This window comes from Falco rusticolus, chromosome 11 (genome assembly GCF_015220075.1).
Source record: "Falco rusticolus isolate bFalRus1 chromosome 11, bFalRus1.pri, whole genome shotgun sequence".
NCBI classification, from domain to species: Eukaryota; Metazoa; Chordata; class Aves; order Falconiformes; family Falconidae; genus Falco; species Falco rusticolus.
In genome coordinates this window covers 13644786-13671703 of record NC_051197.1, presented here as the reverse complement: position 1 = coordinate 13671703, position 26918 = coordinate 13644786, and the positions used below count along the sequence as shown (strand labels likewise).

The 26918-nt window shown below is 36.9% G+C and overlaps 1 protein-coding gene across 2 annotated transcripts in view; it reads right to left on the bottom strand.

Annotated features, from left to right (window-relative positions):
* Nucleotides 1-26918, bottom strand: part of AK5 (adenylate kinase 5) — a 101524-nt gene that overhangs the window by 31374 nt on the left and 43232 nt on the right. For both annotated transcript variants that reach the window (XM_037403787.1, XM_037403786.1), the window contains exons 7-8: nt 18293-18383; nt 11697-11773 (exon numbers count right to left, since the gene is read on the bottom strand). In XM_037403787.1, coding sequence (XP_037259684.1) covers nt 11697-11773; nt 18293-18383 — 168 coding nt within the window. The remainder of the gene's footprint in view (nt 1-11696; nt 11774-18292; nt 18384-26918) is intronic.

Here is a 26918-nt window from a genome sequence, read left to right as displayed (position 1 = left end):
CTCAAAGGTACAACCAGTTTTTCTGCTGGTGTGGGTGAGAGGAGCTAGGTTTGCTGTTTGGTTTGCAGTTCCTCGTAGAGAGTGGCAGCAATTGGCATCCTGGTTAATGCCACCCTCCTCATATTTACATGTGACAATACTTATTTCTGTGTCTTGCCAGCAAGTAGGTCTCTAAACTGTGAATGGCGTAACCCACATAGGCCTGAAAGCACTGTTTTGCCTGGTTACCAAAGTACTTTGGAAAGGAACTTGGATTTAGCAAGCGATCACATAAGGAAAAGTCCCACCAATTACTAGATTGCTAATGCTATTTCACACCATGTCACCATTAGGAATACAGTGATTTAGCAGCAGAATGGTCTCTGTATTGCTGATACAGCTGTTTCCACTTAGCTGAAAGCAAGGTGAGGAAGATTATAATCTTATATGTAATAAGCTCTGAAAAAAGGTAGGTAGTCTATAATTTCAGATGTCTTTAGAGTCAGGTTATATCTGCAAATATTATCTGGAAACTTACCAATTAGTGGGGCATATCTGACTGTGTAATTGCTTAAACAATATCAACAGTACATTAAAATGATTGCTAAATAGAGAATTTTGCTACCTGTAAAGAATCTTTTATCTGAAATTTCCTTTAGAGTTGGAAAATGCGGGCTTCTAACTGTACTCTGAATTCTTGTCATTTAGCTCGTTATTAGTAAATATCTGACTAGTAGTAGGTAATTCATAGGTTAGTGAGCTTAACTTAATGTCTGCCACTGCTAGGTTGTGAAGTACTTTCCATAATAAAAAAAAACCCTACCAGTAAGTCACAGTAAAAAATCATATAATTTAAAGGAAGTCATATCACTTCGAAGTCATATCACTTTAAACAAAACAATAAAATGTGTTTCATCTTTTTATCCAGTAATAGCACTTTTTCTTCATTAGGATTTAGTGATAACTGCTGTGAATGTTTGTTACCTGACAAAATGTGAGAGCCTTTCTGTTACCGGTTAATAACCCCTGTTCCAGTCCTTGGTATTTTTTGGGGTTTTTTAGTGTGGTGGTGGTTTTTTTTTGTAACATGGAAAAGAAAAGAGTTCTCTCTTATCACCTTGTTGCTTGAATGCTTGTTGAAAATAGTGGTGAAAAGTGCCTGATACATTTTATTCAGATTTATGACAGATATAACAAGAGTTCCCCCTAGAAATTTACTGAAGAGGATAAGTAAGCATGGATTAAAGACTAAAAGAGGCAGTCAAGTGAGACTGGATTTAAAATACAGCATGATTGTTGCCTAAAATTATACTTGATTTTCAAGATTGAATTTGAAAATGTAAACATTCAAAGGAACATGTCAGGTACAAATTATTTAAACAAATAAAAACTACATGTTTCTCTGCCTAAAAATATTTGTTGAAAATTAAACTTAATGTGTGATCAAAAAACCAACCAACAACCCCAAACCCAGCATAGACAAAAATAACTTTAAAACAGAATGAAATAACGTATACAGTAGAAAGCACAGGCAAGAACAGACTATGTGGTTTCATCGTGGTGACCTCATCAGCATCCCTTTGATGGGAATGCAGGTACACAACCACTGATTTCTCAGCACACTGTAGCTGTATAATGCTCCCCTTGCTGTTGTTAGATACACAAAACACTTGTACTCCTGTAGCACTTTATTTCTTCAAAGAACACTACAGTTCCACGTAAATCTTCCCTGTAATTCCTTTGGGAATAAAGGCAAGGGCATTATTCCTGTTTTAGCAGAGATATTAGGTGACTTGTCAATGTAAACACAGTAATATATGGAAGCCAAACTAGATTTAGGACTTAGGTTTCCACTTTCACCTCTTTAGCTTGTAGTATATTTACCTTGAATTCTTAGTCCTTAATAAAGTAATATTAAATGCAAACTCAAATGTTTGCAGATGATACTTCTATATCTAGTACCCTTAAAATCAGCCTTAGCTCTCAATTAAATAAACTCACTGATTAAGAATAGTTTAGAGAATCAGAAAGCAGTATGAGATGTCTGCTGAGCACCATCTGGATATACAATTTGTCTGCTTCAGCACAGTCTGTCACAGTCTGCGTGGTTTTAGAGTTTGAAGTGTTTGCAACTGGATTTAATAGGCATATTCCCAATCACAGAGGATGGTCTTTCAGATTAGATACATGCAGCTTCTATTTATAAAAACGTACTTATCACTGAGCTCTGTCCTTACATATATTGTAAAATGTAAAGACCCTACACAACCTGTAGCTAGGCACAGTTAAGTATCAGAGGAAATTGGGGCTAGTCAGAGCTCAGCTGCGGAATTTGACTTCTAAATTCCATTTTCTTCCTGTAAGAGCAAATATTTGGTTTTTATGAGATATGCTGGGTTAGCTGCAGGTTTTATGTATGGGCAATGGTCCCTGGGAACTGATTTTATGAGCCATACAGTTGCTAGCCATTAAATTTGATTTATGATTCAAATCACTTTTTGAGACTGAGCTGCTTTCTGTGAGCTGAGTGTCCAAGTATGCCTCTGGAAAGCAGGGGTGGCTGTGCTCTGACCTCCTCAGGTCCAGAGCTGATGAGTATGTGTAAATAAGGTAAGATACAGTATGAATACATTCAGACTTCAAAGTTGTTTGGTTTTTTTTTTCCCCAAAAGGCCTATCTTCTTGTACAGTTCGTACTGCTCAGCACAGTAAATTGTGTCAAAAGGGACTAATAGTAATTAAGATGAGAGAACAGTGCTAAAGTTATTTGAGGTGATTTTTGTTTGTTTGGAATGCAAACGACTAAAATGCAATAACAACAAAAAAATAGCCGTGTTTGTAATACATCTACAAAATGCTGAAAAATTATGAGATCACTATCATTCCCTTTTATTTCTCTGTTTCTAGCAAATACCAGAATCTCTATGCAATTATTCTTTTAAAATAAACCTTATTATCAGTTCTGAAAATAAGACAAATTTATACCTACACAGAGGTAGAGAGTAACTAATTTTTAACACTTGTAAACCAATGTAGAGTTATCTGGCTTTTAAAGATTGCAAGATTTTTTTTCAGATTTTTCATTCTTGTTCTTCAATAGCATAAAGAATAATAGCTATCAGTAGTTTAGAGGGGGAAAATCACAATCTGTTTGCTATACTGTGTGGGGGTTAGGTTTTTGTTAACTTCTGTAGGGGTTTTTTTTAATGACAAAAAATAAATGTGATTATTAAACATGAAAATGAAAACAAAGTTTATTTAGTTTCATATTGATTTCCAGACACTGGGAAACTGGAAAAAAATTTCAAAGAAATTAACTTTTAAGGGCAAACTTACCAACAAGGTATGCACAAAAAACACTCCTCCCAGCAGGGCAGCAGCATTTTAGTAACCCAAATACTTCATTTGCAATTTTTATATTAAGTTTAAAAGGCTGAACTAGAGGGGACAGCACCACATCTAACTTGAAGAAGAACTGGGGCTTGATTTTTGAATATCTTTGTGTTTTGAAGACACTTGAGATGCTCAACATCTGTATTATCTGTGCATAGTTATTATCTATTGCTCATTCTAAAATACTTCTGACAGTATTCAGTTACTTCTCAGTAGATCTATATTTATAGAAAGTTGCCAGTACAAATTCTACAAAATTCTTCCCAGAACTTATCACTATTTTTTCTCTGGCATTCTTCTTTTCTGTAAATCACCATGACTCCTTAAATGATTCTTCTCTATGTGAAGTATTTATGCTGCTTGGTATAAATCCTGTTACATCAAACCACTGCAGCAAAGAAGTGCAGCAGGGGACCTTCCAGCACATTCGAACTGCAAACTCAGCGGTGCTTAGCAGCTTTTTTAGACGGCTAATGACAATCCTAATGAATGGATCCCTTAGATCATACACCATCGGCACCATATGCAGTTTTTCTGCCCTGAACTGCACTGCCTTCTGAGAGCTGGATTTCAGTGGTTTGGGGTTTTTTGGTTTGGTGGGGGTTTTCTGTGGTTTTTTTATTTGGTTGTTTTTTTAACCTTCAGATGAAAAAGACTTTTCTGCAGGCTACTCTCAATTCAATTTCCAAAAAGAAAAAGATCTTGGCACAGAGAAGGACAAGAATAGGGTATTGTAAAAATAAGACCAGCATGTGGCCTCAGATCCTATGATTTGCTGCTATTAAGATAAAAGTTGACAGCTGTGCTCAGATTTTACCTCTCAAAGATATTCTCTGCTTAACGTTTGACCATGCATATTCTAGGTTTACTAAAACACCTATTTATGCTTTATTAGGTAGTTTTATAACTTTCAATAAGGGACTTTTACAGTATTTATAAACTACTCTGTTAGGAATTTAACTATGGGAAGAAAAAATAGTCCACTGATCTGAGATCCACTAGTGTGAACAAATTCTAAAACTAGTCCACTTTTCACTCCTAATGACTGGTATTTAAGCCCAAATTGACTAAAGTTGACTGCACAACCACGGGATACCTAAGGAGTAAAAAGACACCAAGCAGGAAATGCATGGTTTCCTGAAAATACATAGAGGTGTTTGTTTGGGTTTTTTCAGGTGTTTCCAATGTTCCCAGAGAAGCCACTCTTCTGCTTCAGCGTACTAAAAACAAGTTATTTAAAGAGCAGTTTTGTATCTCATATAGTAAAATAGCATTCTTGCAATCACCAGTTTAATATGTAAATATAAAAATCTATAGTATGTACTTTGACAGTGATTAAGAAATATTAGTATGTTTTATAAAAGGCTGTTTCTTCAGTGCTTCAAAATATAGGAATTGCTGCTACAAATATTTTTAAGATCTTTTGGTAGTTATCTTTACGGATGCTAGGCTACAGAACTTGACCACAGCCCTGAGTAAGGTGTCTAAATCTAGGAGGTAGAGATTTAAAATACACCTTTGCATTTCTTTATCAGCTTTAGATGCAATAAGAAATGTTCTGATGTGGATCCTATTTCCATCAGCTGTGTGGGATGCCTGATATTCCCCAAGAATTATGCAGGTTCTCCAGGCTGTAAAGACAGACATGTAAAAAGAAGAACTCGTAAATTTAGCTGTAGTTATACTTTGTGCATGAAAGGATAAGGCCTCAGTTTGCCAGCAGAAGGGTGAGCTGGTGTGAGGAAAGGAGGTCCACTATCCTAGTGCTATGGCCCAGAAAACTGAGATACTGTAAATTGTAATGCTTTTTTTTTCTACAGACACCTTCCACAGCTACAGAGAGGAGGGTTCCTAAGTTGCTGCAAAAGTATTCATTAGAGCATAAATGCAGCACACCTTGAAGAGCGATGTTGTCACTGTTGTTCAAATCTCCAGTAACTTGTGTGAGCTCACCATCCTTGTAACTGAGTCCTCGTGCCCTGTAATGCTGACCAGAGCTGCAGGCAGCAACTTTTCAAAATCAGAAAAGAAATGGGGATTCAAACCTTGGCGGTTCAGTTCCCCCTTACTATCTGTATCACCAGAAAGTAAATCCAAGTAATGTCTGTGAAAGTAGGAGCAAACAACTGTTTCTGGCATTCCAAAGAAAAAATGCAGACTGAGTCTACAGCAATTTTTCTTGCCCGTTTCGCCATGGTTTGCATGGGGGGAAATAAAGCAGTAGCCTTTCTTTCATGTGCCTTTACTACAGTTTACAATGGTGATTTTGAAAGAGAAAAATTTTTTCAACCTTACGAAATTATATAGAAGCACCAAAATACACTTGGTTTGAGCTTATTGAGGGAGCACTTTGTAACAGGCAAACTGTAGTACTTTGTTTCTAGAACTGATTTTTTAAAAGCATTTAATAGGATAGTTTCCATGGCAACTTGAACTGAACAGATTGTTCATTGACTTCAGTACATTTCTATTAAACATCTTTTCTCTGTAGCTAGGCCTGCCTCTCCAGCTCTTTCATCTCTTTGGATGCTTATTCATTATCTCTTTTTGCAGATATCCTTAAACCAGATTGGACTCCGCCTTTCTGTGCCTGTTAACAAAAACAAAGGTTGAGGGAACAGAGTTTCACAATCATTCTCTGAGTTCCCTAGAGTTTATTTTCTATTGAGTACCCCTGTTTTAATCAGTTTCCCTGTAGACCCAGAATCTGTTATTCACATTGATACCACTGCCAATCAGCAAAAGAGAAATGGACACCATGGAAGTGTTCACCATTAAAAGCCAAAATGGCTTCTGGATACTCCTGGTCATTTTACTAAGACCGGTACGATTAATGCTGCACAGCATATATGAATAAAACTGCTGTTATACCAGAAGTTCTTTATGTTCTCAAGTAAAGAAAAAGCATTAATATAGTACATTGTAGATCTGACCCCTTAAATAATTTAATCAATGTTTATCTAATTTTGAGAGGTAGCTTTAGAAATCCCAATGAAAATTTCTTCTTCTAATGGAGATAAGCAGTTTGCTCTTTGTTGTATTGTAATGTCAACTGTCTGGATGGTCTGAAGGGTTAAACAAATGACTTTAATCTTCAATGTAGAGAAAAAGGAGTCAAAACATGGTGACAACTGACATGAAACATAGTAAATGGAGAAATATGGTCTTTGGTTTAATCCACAGAGCTTTAGTTAAACAAGGCTTTCTATTTGCTGTTGCCAGCAAACTGATGTTTTAGGAATATTTGCATTCTGCTTCTGCATTGAAAAGATTTTTAGGACCTTTTCATTATCTCTCTTGAATATTTAAGTTTCAAGCTATGGTAATCAGTCAGGCCAGAAATGTTGTTATAGTCTTGGTAGCAGTGGAGCCTGTTTTTCATCAGTTCACTTAAAGCTTTCCTCCTGTTCCCCTGAAGCCCAGATTTGTATGTACTCTGGGTGGGAAATGACACCAAGCTGAAGGAAGAATTGTCACCACATGGCAACAACTTTTAATCAAGTGCTTGTTTCCCCGTTAGAATGAGACTAAGTCTTTTTGAGGGCTTTTTTCCTCCACTTCATTTTGGTTTTGCTTGTTGCTTTTCAAGTGAGCTGTCACATTTTCTAATTATAAAACATCCTGCAATTGCAGCAAGGATTGGGTTATGCAATTTTCTTAATTCAATAGATTGCTGCCACTGCTGAACAGAAAACCTTTTATTATATTTCAGACTGTTTTACATCTACTTTTCCTAGGTCTTTGACACATTTGGGGGGGAAAAAAAGGGCAGTCTCTCCTTTTCATATGCCACTGCATTTACCTAAATGCATAAGTAAATTCAGTCTGTACACTGGAAGGACATCGAAATGCCTCAGTTATGACTGGTAGCTTCCTCTGAGGCACAAAAACGCATTACCATGTTTTGTAGCTGTGAAATGTATTTCCCACCCACCCACTACACCCCAAATATTAGAAGAGGATAAGTATATTTTTGAAGTTTTTACTTGAAGTTTACTTGATTTTCATGTTTCCCAAATTTCAAAGTTATCAATTCTATAAGCACTTGTTCAAGAGTATATTCACTTTACAGTCGTCTGACTGTGTGTTTTAACTTTCTCTCTAATTAGTCTAAATATTCCTCAGACTAGCTAAGGTTTTCTTGAAAGCCTTGTTTTCACAAGAAAATAATTGGGTGCTCTTTTCTTCTGGAACTCTTTGACAGGATTCACTGATGCCAATTTTTCAGTACTCTCTTTGGGCCTGAATGCTCTTGAAATAAGCCAAATGGTAGATTTCTAATTAAAAATCCAATTCTTAAAGATAAAACTTGTCTGATCTCTGGAAATAAGTGGCATCATATTGACAGCCTCCCTGGCAAAGTTGAGAAATTGAATGGCAGGTATAAATGAACACAGTGCACAGTGAAAACCTGTATCACACTTGAGAGCATTCCAGCAGCAAAAGACAATCCTTATTAAACCAGACACTAGTCATGACAGCCAGTTCTGCAAACTGAGAATATTCTATAAAGCACAAGCTTTCCCTCATTAGAAGCTATGCTGTTGCACCCAAAAATGAGTGGCTGGAAACGTATTCCTGGTATCTTCCTGCGGGTAAAAGCATTTGAAACTTCTCAATTTACTGTGCTTTCATGTTGTTCAATCAGGTTATGTGTAGTGTAATCATTACTCTATAAAAGGCTATAGAGATTGCTACCACACAAAACTTCGGCTGATTCTTCCACAAGGCGTTCTCAATGAGAGGTACTGTCTGCTTTTATTTTTACTTTTTTGAAGAATGTATTTTGGGCAGTAATTCTAAAAACCTAGATTATTCCTTCTGTAATACAGAATCTGACAGCTACAGATCTGAGAAAGAACAGAAAAGTAGTTTTTAGTGATTTAGAGAAAAAAAATTGTTTGTTTGGGGTTTTTTGTTGTGGTGTTTTGAGGGGTTTTTGTTGTTTATTTTTTAAAGTGAGTTTTTCCCTCCTGCCTTTCAATGCTGTAGGGACTTAATGATTACAAGTGTTCCAAGTTCTTGAAGCATTCATGCATAGCCAGCAGAAAACAATCAACTTGCTTTTAATTTAGTTAAAAGAACATTTAATTAAATTCATGTATAAAATGTACAATACAAAGCTCAAGCTTTTTCTGAATTGTTTTTAATTCAACTTTCCCTGTGCACTCCTCCAGAAAAGCCAGATCTTAGCCTGTGTTAGTGTTTCTTTGGACTGTTTCCACAACAGGTACCAAGTGTTTCTTAAAGCACTTTGCTGTATTTTGGAGCGCTGCTAGATGAGCTGATGGCTACATTGGTAGTTGGAACCACATCACTCATTTCTCACTCCTGCCTGCCAGTAAGAGAGGTTCTTCTGGAAAAAGCAGCACACATCTGAAGAACCCAGATACTTCTTTGTTGGCATAGTTTACGCTGGAGATTTTCCTGGCTTATTCCAAGAATAAGAAAATGCAAAGGTATCTGTTTATGTCCATTTCAGCTATGCCAAGTGATACTCATCCCCAGCTGCAGCTTTGTCTTCAGTACAGGTTGTGTACTGCTCTAATCCCCAGCTCTTCTTGCTCAGTGACTACCAAGATGTTCTGCTAAAATTCAGCCATTTTTAGCATATCAGCTGTGTAAGGTTGCTTAGAAACCAGCTTTCTCATCCCCCACATTTCATGACAGATTTCCTATGCAATAACATCACTTCATGACACATTTGTATCCAGACACACATTCCTTTTCCACTTGAGATTTTCCGAGTAAAGGTTGGTGGTGGTTCATGCAATTCGTAAACAGCGCGTGGTAAATCACTGAAGTATTAAATCACTGCCACAGCCAAAATGAGCTCAGGTTTTGAATGTGAGCTCACTCCTGAATTTAGTTATTGATCTTTTCTTCCTGAGAGTAATTTCTAATGTTTTCAGACTGGGTAGCTAGATGGTATTATGACTTTATGGTAATCTCCACTCCCTTCTTTGCTTCTGTATACAATATTTTCTTGTGCAATTTCAAAATTTAGATCGTAAGGGCTTCTAGTTGCAATTGCTTTCTTCTTTATATTTTTATATTTGTACAGGGCTTCTCATATGAACTCAGTATGAAAATATTTATTAGTAATAGAATTTTTTTAAATGTCATTAATAAGTATCAAAGATATCAACTTGCAGTTGAAAAGAGTGATTTGTTAGCCACATTTTAATTGTGTACTTCTCTTTGAGGGGTATTTAGCACTGTTTTTACTTTTCCTTCTCTGTTTGGTAACAGTATTGCACTCTTGCCAGAATGGCAATGTGTTGGTCTGGCAAAATAATGAGAAAAGCTAACCGCCACATCCAGCAGAAAGATTATTTTCAATTGACAAAGACAATAATGTCCCATTGTCGTTGTCTTGCTTAATCTCATGTAAGAACGACATGCAACTTCATTCAAAACTACCATCAGTGCTTTTATAGGCTGTGCAATGTATCATCAGTGAACTGTATAGTTTGAAATTATAAATTAGTATAATTTCTGTGTATTTCTTTCTGTTTATTTAATTCTGTAACTGTAAAACTTGTGCTTATTATTTGAACAGGATTTCAAACATTATGAATCAAGAGTATAATTTCTTTAGTGTTCATACTCTGCTAAAAGAATGTATTTAAAATTTCATTAAAATGCAAAATTTAATATCAGTATAATCCAAATATGATTCAAATATACATTCTGCTTTATAGGGCATAAAGGCCTAAACCCTGCAATAAAGAAGTAGTATAGTCAAACAAAAATGATGATGAAAAATTTCAGAGAGTTTCCTGGGGCAGAGAATATTTTAAGAGGGATTTATGAAATAATAGGATTTAAAATGGGATTTGGAGACAGAGGCAAGCTGTCTGCTTGAAAAAAGCCAAACTGAAATAACTAAGCCAAACTGAAATAACTGAGCCAAAACCAGCAAAACGATCAGAAATTAACAGAAATTAATAGGGCTAAAATATATGTTGCAGGTGAGGGTAAAGCATTGCATTGAATACTGTGAAAGAACACCAACAAATGGATGATACTGAATGAATATTCAGTTTTGTTGGTCCTGAGTTTGTCACTAGCTTTAAAATTTCACAAGAATAGATATCTTCTGTGAATAATGAGGAAAGACGTGAGAAAATTCACAACTGCATTTAGTTGAATGATAACAGAAACACAAAATAACATTCTTTGCCAAGCTGCTCACAAATCTAGAGAAGTGTTTGTGGTATTCATGAAGAAAGTGCAAGCGGAGTCGTGCAAAAGTGAAAGGCAGAAAGCAAAACATACAAAACACCCTTAGGTATGGGGGTGTGATAGGCAGATAGCTTTAGAAATATTTTTTTTTAATTATGTCATTCTTTTAATGCTTATCCACAGCACAGTAACAAGAAAAATAACGCTTATCTTTAGCACAGTATCCAAGCCACATGAACCTCCCGTGCTTCAGTTTGTGCCAAGTGCCTCTTGTCCTGTCCCTGGGCACCACTGAAAAGAGCCTGGCTCCACCTTCTTTGCACCCTCCCTTCAGATTCCTGTACACATTGATGAGATCCCCCCCTGAGCCTTCTCTCTTCCAGGCTGGACATTCCCAGCTCTCACCCTTTCCTCATAGGAGAGATGGCCCTGTCCATCATCTTAGTGGCCCTTTGCTGGACTCTCTCGAGTATCTCCATACGTTGTATCGATAAACCCAGAACTGGACACAGTACTCCAGATGTGGCTTTACCAGTGCTGAGGTGAAGATTAGAGGGGAAAGATGTATACAACTCTTTGCACGCGCCCCCCCCCCCCCCAAGCCTTTTTATTTCCTTTGTACAAGGAAAACACTATCAACTTTTAGTTTTTACATATGGATAGAATGGGATCAGTAAAAAGGCTGGTTTCAACACACTGTAAGCATTTGTTGTTGTTGTTTTATTCGTCAGAAGACTTCTTTTTCAAGGGGAGAATGATTTGGTTTTAGTTACATGTCACATTTCTTGTACTTTCATGCCCCTCTTTTGAAAAATATTTTACTCCCTCTTCTTAAATATACAGGAGACTGACAGTGCATTCCAACAATTCCATTTGCCACATTGCCAACATTTTAAAATTTGTGGAGGAAACTCAGCAATGTACAGTAATGGAAGATATGGGCTCTTAATAACACAATAATATTAACTTTTTTGTCATAACCAGAAAGCAACCTCTGTGCATCATGAATTGATGTATATTGCACTTAAAAACCCCTTTGGCTTAGTTCCATCATCTTGTTCAGACAAATTGTATAGCATGGTATGTACGTAAACTAGGAAACTGTCTGAAGAGAGGCCATATACACATAAAATTACCTGGTCTTCAAAGTCAAATTCTGTATAAATAGTATCTCCTGAATCCATAATCAGACTGCAATCCAGTTCATTTGGCCCTAAAATAGGAAAGAAAATTAGACTTCAGAAATGGATTGAAATTTTCATTTTATCTGATGGAACACCGTAAGATTTCCAATTGTCTGCATATATGCAAAAACTGTGATCCAAGGAACAATTCAGATGTGCTAGAATACCCAGGTGAATGGTATTCCATTAACAAAGCCTCCAAAGCATCCATAAAAGCTACCACAAATCTTAATAAGGAACAGTTATACTAAATGGTGAATTGTTTTAGCTAGATTGTGAATTTATTGGGCAGAGTGTTTTGTGTGCCATGACTTGCAACTGTAAAATTGCCAGAGGGATCTTGGCTTAGGGGAGAATACAAACTGTGTTTAGGAAAGAAAAAGGAAATACTGACTAATTGGTGATTAGCAGATAAGGATGGTGGAGTGATGTTGATGGGGAACCAAAGCAGCATGCCTCCAGCAGCAACAGTCCCCATTCCTATCCTACCCTACCCCTTTCCAAGGCAACGGTGTAACTCTGCCTCTTCTCCCCATCATGTTTTTGTCACAGGATGAGCAAGTTATGCAGCCTCTTGCACCTGGGATGACAAAATTCAGTTGCCGAGAAGCCTTGACCTGGCTGAGCTTTACAGTTTAGCTCCAGATGAACTGCTGAAGGTGCAGGATAACAGAATTGGGCTTGGTATTTCAAGAAGTCATGTAGGGGGGTAGTCATTGCTAAACTAGAATGTGAGGGTAAACCACTTATCATCTTTATATAGAAACATAGGAATGATGTGGCATGGACATGATACTCAGAGGCTGGCACTATCACCCCATTCTGGTTCTCACTCCTGAGCAATGAGGAAGGAAACAGTCTCCTGTGCCCTCCAGATGGTGCAGCCCTAAACCAAATCCTGCACGTATTCAACACATGTTAAAATGTCAATAGGCATGTGGCTACAGGAGTACTCTTCACAGCATTATTAAAATGAGAATAACAAAAATACTGTAATGACACACAGATCTAAAAATTGTAAATAGCCAGTAGCCACACAGAAGTCCAATCAATGTCTTTATGTGAGAAGTAACAGGTAACACCACGGGAAGTATAAGATGTGCTTTGTTTTGTGCCTCCATGTCCCCAGTCAAACAAGACCACTGATGAGGAAAAGAATACAACTCCTTCCCTCCTGGGTTACAGGTTACCTGGTATGATGTTCCTGCAAGCACTGGCATTGAGGATACACAGTTTTAAGACTACTGCTGACCTGGAGTGGTTTTCTTACCATTAGAGATGCTTGTATGGGTGGCGCTCTGTAAGAAGCACTATCAATAACAGATTTTGCAGTTCAGTTTGTGCCAGAAGCAATTATGTATTATCTGCTTTTGTTTTCTTTTAAAGTTTACACAGTAGTAATCTACGTAGATGGTGAACTAAGAAGGAGAACAGAGGAGAGGAACTGGATGTCATGATGACTAAAACCATAACTGCTTGGTAGAGATGATGATTCCAGGGTGTTTGCAATCCATATTACAATTGCTGCCAAATTCATCTTTGACGCAACTCTTTGGACTATGTAAGAGATACCAGGGAAAGACTAGGGTCTACCATCTGGTGGTGGTTTGTTTTGTTTTTCCCCCTAATGTTCATGTGTGCTTTATCAGATTGCTATTAAAAAATAACAGAAAGGGATTATACTCTTGCTACTGTACAATTTCATATGTATATATGCATCATGTTCTCTGGCTTTATGGTCTTTTAAAAATACCTGTCTTTGAAAGATAGATGCAACCAAATACATCTATAACTGCTGAGAGAATCTAAATTTTTTGATTTATTTTGCAAAGCTGGTATCTCACTCTTAACATTGTGTCATTGTTGATAACATAATTTAACTAAGATTCTGTTGTCACCAGCACTGGCCTACCTTGACACATCAATCACTTTTAAAGGCACTTGTGTGCAAGTATTTGATTAACTGTCACTTAACTACCAACAGCAGTACGTATCCTTAGCTAGAAATGTTAATATGAAATATGGTGCCATAGACTTCAATGTAAAGGTCAGTCTGAAAATGAATACTCATGTATAATGTATCTTAAGTGACAAAAGCTATAGTGGTTATACAATTTTAATATGTTCAAGCACCTTTAGGCCTTTTTTCTTCAACTAGAAAACCAGTCTCCCTGGGGAAGTATAGCTCCTTTCTAGGGTATATTCAAGGAAGGTCAGCAATATTGAAAATATGCTTGCTTTCTTTCATGGTTCTGTGAAAATTAACAAACCCCAAAACCACCTATCACTGAACAGTCTACAGAGTTCTCTACCCTTCTCAAATTGCCTCAAGACAAACCTACCAGAAATTACTTGAAGCAAAGGCTACTCCCAGGACAAGATAAAGTAATGAGGGGACATGTAAGAGCACTTGTGACATCCCTGGTGTAGTATGAATAAGCATTAGTAGTTTGCTACCCTACAGCTCAGTTTGTTGTTGGACTAAACCTTGCTAAAACAAGTCTTCTAGGGGAGGACAACAGGCTTGCTAATTGCTAGTCCACGTGGCAGCAGAGGTGTACCAGATAGCCACTTTGTGAGGTACTAGGAGTCAGTAATCCTGGAGCCAGGCAAAGCTACTGACAAGGCTAAAGCCAAGGGGAGTGTTAAAGTGGATAATTCAGAACTCAGCTCAGGTTTTCTAAGCACAAGTTTCAATCAGATTTTTTACATTTTATGTCAAACTTGTGGCAATGTTTCAAAGAAGAAATTAAAAATGTTGGCTAAGGAAAAGAGGAGGATTGGTTAAAGCGTTTGGAAGCAAACATGTCCTGCTGCTCTCAATGTGTCTGCAGACTGCACATCTCATGCTCTGAAAACAAAAGACCTGATTCTAAGTTTCTTTGCCTTTTCTTAGTAAATGGCATTGTTTTTCCTTTGATAAGTTGGTACACTGAGAACTAGGCCATTAAAAAAATGTAATACTGCTTTACCATTAGGAGGAAAGTCTTACAGCCTGAATTGTCTTAATTTCTTTCGAAGGGATGCCCCATTCCACCAGATAATCTCATCTTTCAGTTAAGTCAGCCTCAGAGGGTTATCTTAGAGCCTTCCTGTGCTTGTATGAACCTCTTGCAAATAATCTGAGTAACAGTATCAATTTCAAAAGGGGAAACTTAACAGTTTAAAAAATAAAATAAAAATGAAGAAAATGCATGAAAGCTCTACTGCTGTGGAGAAATACCTTGCAGGCACCTGACCTGAAAAGGTACTCTTAAAACTTAAAATATGCTTCCTCAACTTCAGTGCATGCATAAAGTTGAGGTAAGGGAAACCCGGTCATTTTCATGTGCTTAGGGAAAAAACAGATAGGATTTTATTAGGTACAGTACTGCACAATTAAAAAATCAGTTGGAAATTTTTATTAAACCCCCGTTAATTGAATAATCAGCTCTCCAGGGAGGAGCAGGCTGCTTAAAAAAGGAACAGCAGATCAGCTAGAATTGCATCCTCTTTTTTTTCCTAGGCTTTGTATCTTGACACTTAAGGCATCTTCACAAGATTTGTCTTGCTAGGAACCCAAGAGACTGCAATGACACAGCACTGAGGGACAAGTTGAATTAATGGGTGGCTGCAGTTGTACAAGGGTGCGCTGACAGGAGCTACCCCTGCCAGGTCTGACAGTCAGGGAGAATGACTTCCCTGCTCCTGGAGGGGTGCAGGGCTGTGCTCAGTTGTTTCCTTCACCATGAAGCTGTACTTTGGAATTTTATGCTGTATTTTACATATTGTTTCTTGCTTCTAAGCTGAATTGCTCGGGATTGGTCATGGAAAGCTGAGAAGGTATAGCTGTTACAGGCAGGTGTGTAATTCCTACCACAGAAATGCACCCCAGAACCCAGTGGCATCTTGGCCATAAATGCCCCTGGTCCTATAAAACTTTGTGTTCTGAGCCTGGGTGCGTGTCACTTTCCCTGGCAGTGTGTTCATCCTTAAGTTTTCATAAATGCAAATGCCAAGCATTGCTTTTTCACAGTTCACTAAATCCATTTATACAACGAAACTGAATTGCACTGATCTGTCTAGATTTATTTGCAGCTGATTTAACTTCTCATTACAGAGTAGCTGTACCCCAGCATGTGAGTTACATCTGCACCTTGGTGTTCTGGCAAATCAGCTAACTTCTTCCCAATCCTTGTTTAAATCTGTTACTTCGAATCCTGGTAGCAATTCTATTCAATATGGTTCATTGGATCAAATATCCCCATACCCTTATTTTAACAACTATAATATTTACACTGTTCAATACTGTCATAAAAGTAATCTAAGACTACTCTGTGAAACTTGTTGCTTCTCTTAGTAGCATGTTTAAGCTCAATAGAATAAAAATGTCTCTTTATGTTATGGAACATGCTCTGAAGCACTGTCTAATAACTCAGTTAATACACGGTGCATATAAGCACTTGGACAAGACAAATGCTTAGAAGATAAATTTCAAGTGGAATATAATAGAAATAATTTACTGAAGGACTGATTATCATTAGAATGATTACGTTATAATTTTGCTCTCAGAAGATGCAAATACAAATTTTATTGCAACCTTACACTGTTGAGTTCAATGACAGGTTGCTCTTAGCAACAGTCTTAATACGTTGTAGAAGACTACAATGAGAAAAATGTATTTTAATCTATAAAAATACTCAGTTTTCTTTCAGCATATATTGTTACAGCTGATTACAACTGGATTTTACAGGTATAACATATGAATTTGATGTAAAGGCATGAAAACATTAGAAATACTGTGTTTACGTCAGCCACCAGGAACCAAAATATATTGCAGTATCACTAATAAGATTAAAAGACAAAAGTGAGATCAAGGCAATGCTGGAATTGTGACCTCTAGAAATTAAGTATCTAGTCTGATAGGATCTCTAGAAATCCTACTTTGAATCTCCTTACTGTTATTAGTGCTCAGGTTAGGCACCAATTAGATGACTGTGGCGTGGCGTCTGATAAACCTCATAGCTCTCCGGTTATTTTGGTGAGCGATTTATTAAGTAGATCAGACTTTCAAGGAACTGACTGGAACTCATCCAGAATCATAACCAATTTGTGCAAATAGATTAGCTTTTGTAAATCTGTTTGTCAGAGCTAGGACCTTTATGCCACTTCTTTCTTCTTCTTGCTAGTCAGTACTTAGCTCATTTAATTAGGGAATCCAAAGGCAATTATCAAAATAATGCTATACAGTGGGAATGCCATCTTAGGTTTGGAATCGATCTCTTCCCTCTAGGAATAAGGCTAAGTACAAAAGAGGTAAGTGTGCCACTTGACGAAGAAAGCTAGCAGTCTTTATTCTTGTGTGTGTCTTACCTCGAAGCTGAGCACTAGAATCCTGTTCTTTTAGCTAATGCACTTCATATCATTCTCAGTCCCCATCCCCTTCGATAATTCATCTTTATCTCATTTTGAACATTATCAAAAATAGACTTATGGGCTTTGTTGGCTAGCTAGCTTGGAACCCCCTTTCAAATCTCCAGAATATCGCCTAATTTTTCTGTCTGAACCACTATCTTTGCAAATGTCTTGCTAGTAGAAAAAACCAATCCCCCCTTTGTCAAAAAGAGATAATACATGTATTGCTATTACTAGACTTCACTGTGCTTCATCAGTTCCTTGGCAGCCCCCAGATGATTGTTCACGATTACAACCCTGTCTGCCAGTTTATGACATATGAATTTTCACTTAAACAGAGGAGAGATCAGATACACTATTTTTTTTTCTACTATACTTATCTAATCTTTGTTTTAATATAGCTAGTAAATTTTACAGGAAAGTATTTCACCTAGAATTTTCTTTTTCTGTGCTGTTTCATAAGACGTTTATAACCTCATCTACCTATATAACCCTCAGGGTCTATGTGGTAGGTAGCCAGGGATGCAATCTCTAAAAAGAAAAAGTTGTGAAGTTACCAAGGAACATTTTCCTGTTTCCCTCAAACAAAATATTTCTGACAGATGTTACAGATTTTCAGTGCTTTGATTTTTACCTTCAATTCTTTTTCAGTCCTTTGTCCCTCAAAAGCTTTTTCTTTGAAGACGTTCAAGCCTCAGTAAGCACAAATAATGAATATATAAATAAATAAACCCTGCAAATGCCTGGCTTATATTCACACACTGTTTCACAATTAGTACCAATTATTAGGGAGGAAGTATGATCATTAATCTCATAGGACTGGTTTTCTGGTGAACACTGAGGTATCATCTGGTACTGAAACAGACAACTGGAATCAATCAGTTTATTAAGTTTTTTGTATTAATACTATAGTTTTCTAGCGGACTATCCATAGTCTTTTAAGGTGAGCTTGCAGATAACTAAGATGTTAGGTGGGTTGTATGAAGTTTCTAAGTGTAAAGAGATAGTTTTGGCTTTGGTTGTGCAAATGTTTAAGGTCAGTCAAGACTTTGCTATAGTACATAAATCCATACTTGAGGAATATCAAAAAGGCATTCCACCAATGTCAAATGCAGTACAAAAAATGTGGGTTTTTAAATCTTACATTAACTCACCTGCTGCAGCGCCTTTGTTTGCAAATAGTTTACTGTCAACAGCCGAACTTATATCAAAGAACACTTCTTCTTCATCTCTGTCTGCATCAAACTATTAAAAAAAAAATGGCAATCAGATGCTGCTTACTATTTGGCTGAATCAACATGTAACATGACTTCTCACCCCAAGACTTCTTGATAGGAACCTTTCTATTTTTCTGTGTGCTGTCCATTTCTGTAGGTAGGAATCATTTTAATTTTGTCTGAAAACTAGACTAATTTTTTAAACCATTTTGCGTGGTTTTAATAGCTTGTCAGAAACAGAAGCTACAGTAAAACTGACTAGCTCCCAAAGAATGAAGTTTCAAAGCAGAAAGTAGAACTAATAATGTATATTACTATTCCAGCCACTGGATGGTTGAAAAAAAAATTGACAGAGGAGAGACCAGAAATGTAATTACTTTATTGTCAGCTCTTTTCAGAGATTAACATAATTAACTATTCAATTTGCAAATGAAAATTTTTCAGCAACTTCTGAATTGTCTGAAACCAATTTTTGTAATGTGTGTATGATTTCTGCAAATAGTTGAGCAAAATTCTTAGGAAAAAATAAACACTTTTGCAAGTCCCCTATTATATAGAAAAGAAATCTTTCCTTGCTCTCACACTAGCAGAAAGTGTATTGGATCAGTGATAAATTAATAAAATCAGGAAAGCAAAGCTCCTTTAAAATGCCAAATAATTAATTTCATACCATTTAAACTATTTTCATTAATTTTATCTTTTGTTTGAATTCTGAAACTGATTCTCCCAAAATTGCTCAGCTCTGTCTGACAAGTTCTTTTTATGCCCAGGTGACATGCTTGACAGTGAGTTTGTGTTTTTTCTTGCCATATTTACTAAACTTCACTGATTTAATCATCACTTATCGAGGTTTTCTGTGAAAAAACTGGTCATTTTATTACGGTTGCTCTGGATTTTTTTTATTTGATTTATTTCTTGAATTGAGGCCAGGTACATTACTGTGGAAAAGGGGAACACTCTAACTTCAAGTTACAGAAGCAAGCAAATAACGGTCACACCAGATGGCTGTCATTCAGTGTGTGCCCTGCTATACAAGTCACTATTTTTCAATCATTCAGTATCTTCAGCGTGATATGTTTTAGGAAGCAGAATGAACCCCAGGGTGGAAAGCATTACACTAGCAATTCCAAGCTCATGAACTTCACTGGGTTTTTTTCTTCCAAGTCCACGGCTACTGAGCAAGTTTTCAGTTGTCTTGCCAAAGCTGTGGATCTCATGGTAAAAATAATAGGTAAGGAAAAGCTGTGGAGAGAGAAGTTCAAACCCCACCAGGAACTTTGCTGCAGAAGCTAACATTTATATATATGAAGTTATTTTCCAAATATCTATTTCAGAATATAACATGGTACTTAATAAGTTACCTTTAGAAAGATACTGAATTGCTTGTCTAACACCCCCCACTGCAGGATCAGTATCACTCCTTCCGTTATGCCTTATGATGACATATATTACCTATAATACTGAGGCTGTTTTGTCACTGGTAATGCAATTTGCTTTCTTATGGAATTATACATCACCTCAATTTAAACTCAGAGGCAAATATCAGCCCAAGAATAATTATTTAGAGGGGCAGATGTCAGAAATAGTTCAAAAATAGGGAAAGAACATGAAGGAGACAAAGAACAACTCTACAAACTGGGTCTGTGTGAACAAAAGAAACTGGAAGCTTGTGGGAGGCCAGAGTATACTAGAGAGAGGCAGCTATTGTAGAAAGCTTGCTGCCAACAAGCTTAACTCTCAGCACCTGTCCAAGTACTCAAATCTTAACTGTTATTAGTCTCCATTTAAATCTTTACCATATTAATATTGAGCTTTATGCTTAGCTTAGCCCTAGAGTTAATTTCCATCGTAGATGAGTGTACTATAAGTATCAACACATGGAGTTTTCTGACTGGTTCTTGAAATGGAGTTTCTGGCTCTGACCCCGAGAACCACTGAGAAGTTCATCCTGTGATACAGCACAGTTGTCGATCTGTCTGGGCAGACATTTATTCTTTTGCCATTCAGTGTTAATCAACACTAAATGCATTATTTTTTATTTATAAAGCACAAATTTGTTTGTGTTTACCTACTAGAAGGATTACATCTTAACTTGTGTCAAAACTGAGGCTTGTGGAAGAACAGGTCTTAAATGAAGTTTTTGGGCTGCTGTTTGGGCAATTTATTATCCATGCACAAAGAGCAGCTTTGGAATTTCCCTGTTGATAAGAACAAGGTTGATCTTGTTGATTGATCTCTGAATTCTTCTGTGCTGGTCTGTATCATAGGAAGTTGTGGGGATATGCTTTTCTTCTGTTGCTTCTCAGAAAAAAAAAATGTGCTTCATTAGATATGCTAGGGAAGATACATAATATGATGTTTGTGGGTATGTGTACCCATAAAAACCAGTCAACTGTAATCAGGTTGTGTCTGATCATTACTGTGTAGGTCACACCACACTTGGAAAGATGACAGTCTTGCTTTCTCATTAGTGACATTCCTTTGAATAATCCAGTTTAACATGAAAAAACATATGATCAATTTTGAAGTGTTCTGAAGGTTCCGAGAATTTGAAACATCAACTTCCCCCATTTCAAGGAACACCAGCTGTGCTTCAGTACTCTGAAAAATCTGGGCTTTGTAATGAAAGCCTATATTGTCACCCAAAGAAAACCAATTATCTGAAGCTTGCACATAGACTCAGTTTTCCCCTCACAAAATGAGAATTAATAACCTGAGCCACAGGAAGGCAAGGTAGTTGTCACAGAGAAATTATTTTTGAAAGAAACTAAGTAACCGTGTGAGTTCTGCACTTCACTGAATTACTAAACATTTTAAAATTAAATCCTTTGATAATTATTGGAAGCTTGAATAAAACATAAAAGGTACTCAAACAACCCTATTCACAAAGAACAAACAGCAGTAAAACTCTCATTTTTAGCAGAACCTGTCTAAATCAATAGGTTGCTTTCCCCACTGAAAACAAATCCCTACTAGCTTCAAAACACAGCTCTTTGCAACTAAATTATCTACTGGTGTCTTTATGGATGGCTCAGTTCAATAATAGTCAAGGGCTATGTTTTATAGAAATACAATTTTATTAAACATGCCACTGAAAGCATTTGCAATACACAAGACATATTAACTGCATTGTTATCTGAATTGATACAGTCTTTATCAGTGATACAGGAAGAAGCGAAGTATCTCTTCCCTGTGAGGGCAATGGGGTTTGAGGTCTGAACTCACTCTACAGCGTATCCCTCAATGACGCATTAATGGGGGTTTTTGTACTTTGCTATCTCTGCTTTCTGGGGGCAGGAAAAGATGACGGAAGACTTCAGAGGACAAGAGAATCTCATTTCTTCATGAAATCAGCCTAAATCTCTGAGCCAAAAAAGGTTTCACAAACCTTTCTGAAATACGTTTTGGGGGCTATGTTTGGTAAGAATCCAGAAACGTCCTTCCCTTGCCCAACACATAGAAGCTGTGGGGCAGCAATGTCCACATCACTTCCATGATTGGTCCTGCTTCTAAGATCTATCTCCCTGAGACAAAGGAAAGTACAAGAGGCTTGTTCTACCTTCTCTCTCCTCAGTCTGTTCAATAATGCTGCTTCTGTGGGAAGAAGAGGTAACACAGCATCATTTAGGAGGATATGAATTTAACACACACACACACACTGTAGTTACACCACACACCGTTCTGCTCCCAACTGGTTTGGGGGAACACATCCCAAGGATTAAAGTAGGAACTTTAAAGATCTCTGAAGTCTCCAAGGCTTCCTTTTAGCTCAGTTTCAGGTAGTTTTGTTTTGCTCTGACATCATGATTTAGTAAAGAAATGACTAATTGAAGTCATGTACCTCTATATATATTGATTTTTTTATTTTGTATTTTTCTTAATAAATGATGACTGGCATAGTGAATTTTCTGGAAAGTTTATCCTAGTTTCACGTGAACATTGTTGAATTGGAGGATTTGATGCTGGCATAGTGTTATATATAAAAATAATGGAAAATATTTTCTACATTGTAATCTGCATTGTAAATAATTGCTCAAGAGAAAGCAGGTTGTACTTGCTGTTCTGAGAGAGAAAATGATTAGTATTTCTAAATAGGCACCCACAAATCATAGACAACAGAAAGAGCTTCAAAGAAAAATTGTCTGAGTTGTTGAACATTGTGAATCTCACCGGTCAATGACAAGAAATGGAGGTTTGGTAATACCATGTAAAGAGTTAAAGAAAAAAGTGCACAGGTTTTTCCTCACATCTGTCAGGAGGGTAAGCATCAAGGGAACTGCAGTTAACCAGGCTTTTGGGTGAGGGTGAAGTCATTCAGCCTGGCAGCCCTACAGACTGATTCACCCCTAATGACACTGCTGATCTTTGCAGGTGGTTTATCCAAAATGACAGCCCCGAGATCTTAAATAGCCTTTCAAACTGGAGTACAGGAAGACTAGAAAGAAATCTGGCTGCAGCATACTTGCAGGGAATTCTTGCTTGTGCACTTCTAAATAACGTTAGAAATGTAGAAAGCATAAAAAAAACCCCCAAGCAAACAGGTATAGTTAAATAGCATTTGCAACAGTAGATGAAAATATCCTCTATTTTAGAACATGATCGAAGTCAATGAAAATAAGCAATGTCCAAATTAAAATAAAAACATTGGGCTAATTGCTCTATGGCAATATTCCCATCCACCTCAAAATCAAATAGGATTACAGGAACCGGATGATGAACGTTCTATTTGCTCTCTTTGCAGGCAAAGACTCCAACAATAACTGCATGTCTGAGTGTTTTCTCAGTAATGAAACATATGTCACTTGAAGAAATGCCCCAAATACTGTACATTTAAAGGTACAGGTGATCTGATTATCATACCACACAGTATTCATATATGCTCTTTTGACCTCTTGCCTCAGTAGGAAGTTATTTGTTGCTGATCTTCAAAGCAGGAGTGAGTACAGAGTGCTAAGCCTCCAACCATTGTAGTCAAGGGAAAAAAAAATCACAGAGTTGCTTTGAGTTGTTCTTTTAGGTCACATCATCAGGTACAGGTCTTTCTGTGGCGTTTGACTGTGGAAAGTAGGCCGTCAGACCTCCAGTCATATAAATAGGATAAGGGATTTTTTTTTCTCAGACAGAGCAACTTCTGAAGGGAGTTTTATAGTGAACAATAAAGTGAACAGGAGTTGGGTTGTGCTGCTTAGTCAGAGGATCTAATTAAATGTATGAACAGGACTGCTGAATATAAACCAGGTAATAACACTGTGGTGTTTGGTGCAGCGGTGATAGCTCCTGGATGCTCAATGCAGTGCCAGTATTCACAGCTGATAAACTGGAGGGACTTCCAGACGCGCTATGAGAATGATTACTTGACTACCATGTCTAATAAGGGAAGAACGGGGCTGAGATCAGAGAAGGCTGAAAAATAAATCTGTTTCCTGTACCCTTTCATGGGAAAGAGAAACTTGAGAAGTTATTATATCTGGCAGACAACACTGTAAAACACAAGGATGAAGAGCAAGTGAGACAAATTCAAATCTGAAGCAAGCAGCAAGTTATTCTGATGCCAGTTTCTTTACTGCTTAGTTAATGATAATTGGCAATGGATTGTCCATGAATTAGAAATTTTTAAGGCTGTTCCTAAAAAGAAAAATAGTACTACATTCAAATTCAAATAGGAATTAATTCAGGAAAGTCCGCAGTCTAAAAATCGTTCTACATAGCTGTCACATCTGGCCTTATAATCCATTAACCAGCTATATGTGGAAATGAAACACAATCATTGTTTAGGAAGTAGACATGCATCCACATATTATCACCTGCAAAGTGGAAAAATTTCTTTTTAAATAAAAAAAATAAAAGAGGCTAACCCACAAAAAACAGAGCATGTCTTCTTGTATCACAGTTATCCCATGCTTTTAAAAGACATATCTGGTTTCTAAGTCAGATTGTACCACTGTCCTTGAAGTGTTGGTATTTTTTAGTTGGACGTTGGTAATTCTTTAGCTAGTAACATAAAGAGATTCATAAGATTGAGAAAGTTATAATGATTTTCAGGTGGCGGTGGCTACAGCTGTTCAAAGAACAACTCACTATTTTTATTCAGATTGGTTTAGACAGGGGTCTGCCTCTGAAGGAGTGAAAACAAATAAGAACTAGTTTTATTTTACACTTGGTAATCCTAAAAGATGAAATGAGACACACAAGTGTATAGGTGCTGCTTCATGATTTTCAGACACCCACACAAAAATCCCTTTATTATTGTTATATTATCTACTTTGGTTCTCTTAATAATTACAAGCTATTTGACTTATGCAGTTACTTCTAGAGAACATTGGAAAAAGTAGAAGAAAAAAAAACCTGCAACATGGGAAAACAGTAAAGAAATATGTGAGAAAAAATATATAAGGTAGGATAAGAACTATTGGGAAAGGAGGCCAGGAAAAAAGTTGAAGCCTTGTATAGGAAAAATAATAAGCAGAGGAACTGAGGAATGAAGCTAAAATGTGCAGACTGGGAGCTCAGGAACATTCCCCTATTATAAAGTATTTTTAATGATACTCTTTTAAAAAAAACTTTCAAAACACCACAAAATGGAGGGGGGGAGTACATAGGGGAGAAATATTTCTTTGTAATCCATTCTCTAGTTCTAATATTTTCTATCTTGTATATAAAATACTCTGAAATCTCAGATTAATTTTTTATATGTTATTGTACCATGTACAGAAGAAAAACTACAACTGAAATTACGCTAGACCTCACCAGTGATTTATAAAAAAATATGCAATTAGCAGAGGTCATAAATGGGCATCAGACAGAAATTTAGAAAAGAAACTGAATTGGGAAGTCTATCACTATTACTGAAATCCTAAGCAATACTCTGAGTTATCTAAAATAAACCACTTAATACCTTATTTTTTACCACAGGAGTTCCACAGAGGATTCATAAATCACTGCAGAGTAATGATACCTCTATTGTTAGACTTTTTTAAGTTCCACTTGATCTGAGTGTCTATTGGCTATGAGTGCTACTTGTAAACAAGCGTGACGGTGAATGCTCACCAGCCCTGAGCAGAGCTGACAGTTTTGTAGGGGCTGCTGCTAGCTTTTGTATATGCCAAACCCATTTACTCAAAATAGGTAGTCTGAAACTACTAACTCGCATAATTTTTGAACACATTAGGTGCATTGACAGAATCTAGTATGGCAAGAAAATATTAAAATTAAACCATCAAATAACATCTTCCAGTAACATTAGTGAGAAATTAAATGAACCCCCAAAAGAGTAAATACACAGTTACATCAGAAACTATCGGCTAATTTAATTGCTTTATACCACAAAATGTGAAAATACAAACATGCACAGCCATGCACACGGACAGGTCAAACCTGCTCTGCTCCTCTAGAAACAGAGATGGACTCTGAATAGGTTTAAAGATTTGTTACAGCTAATATGAAATGCAAAAATTATGTCAGATTCTGGCCCATTCCCACATTAGTACAAAAAAGGATATCTTGTGTCACCTGTAGTTTGATTGCTTATCATCTCCTTTCTCTTTTAATTTGGTAGTACATAAACAATGAAATTTCTACAAAAGAGAGGGTTAGGATTTTTTTGTTCTTAAACTGATTTTCCATTATTTCAAGTTAAACTCAAGTACTTAGTGTCATGGCACACAGATGCGGAGATATTCAGATGGTTTAATTCCCTTCACGGTAAAACTCTGTTAAGCCAGCATTCATACTTGTAATATGGAAGTATGACACCACGCAAATGGTATGTCTTATCTGAAGAAACAATTAACAGTAAGCAGTAGTAACAGCCTGTCTTTGTAGGTTTATGTGGAGTAATAACTTCGTGCAGGCAGAAAGAGGAAGAAGTTCTATCTTTATGCTGTGATCATGTTGAGCAATACCCTGACTTATATCAGTTTTCAGCTGTTAAAAATGAGTGCCTCGGGCAAAGCAGTGGTGAGAGTTGATGGGAAAGACACCATGCAATTATGGGCCCTTGTAGAGCAGAAAATGGGCAAATTGAAGGAGAGCTAGACTTGATTGGTGGTGAGGGGAGAAATCAATAATTTGGTGGCATGGTAGGTAGAAAATGAACTGGGGGGAAAGCAATTGCTTGTTTGGTAGGGAAGCTGATGGAGGCAGAGAGTGGTGCCACAGAGTGGTTTTGGAACATAGACGCTTTTCGTAATACTAAGATGCAAAGTCTTTCTGTCTGAGCAGATAAAGAGCACTGGCTGGTTAATTTTTTTTTTCCCAGTGAGGATATTCATCTGGATGGCTGGTGACTATTACTATGCAGAAAGCAAATATATTGTTATTTTATTTCTGAAAGCATTTTTGCATCACGTTTTCAGTTTCCTCAGTGGGGCTCTGAGCTTCCAATAGACATTGTCCTGCACTGTATTTGCATCTCTCTAACTTTTTTAAGCTGAAGTCAATTTAACATAGTAATGAACAGTTCAAAATGTTTCAGTCATTTCTCTACACTTCTATGACCCTAAAATAAATACCCTATTTCTATATGAAGTTGTCATTAGGAATCAGAACTGAATTAGGCAGCATA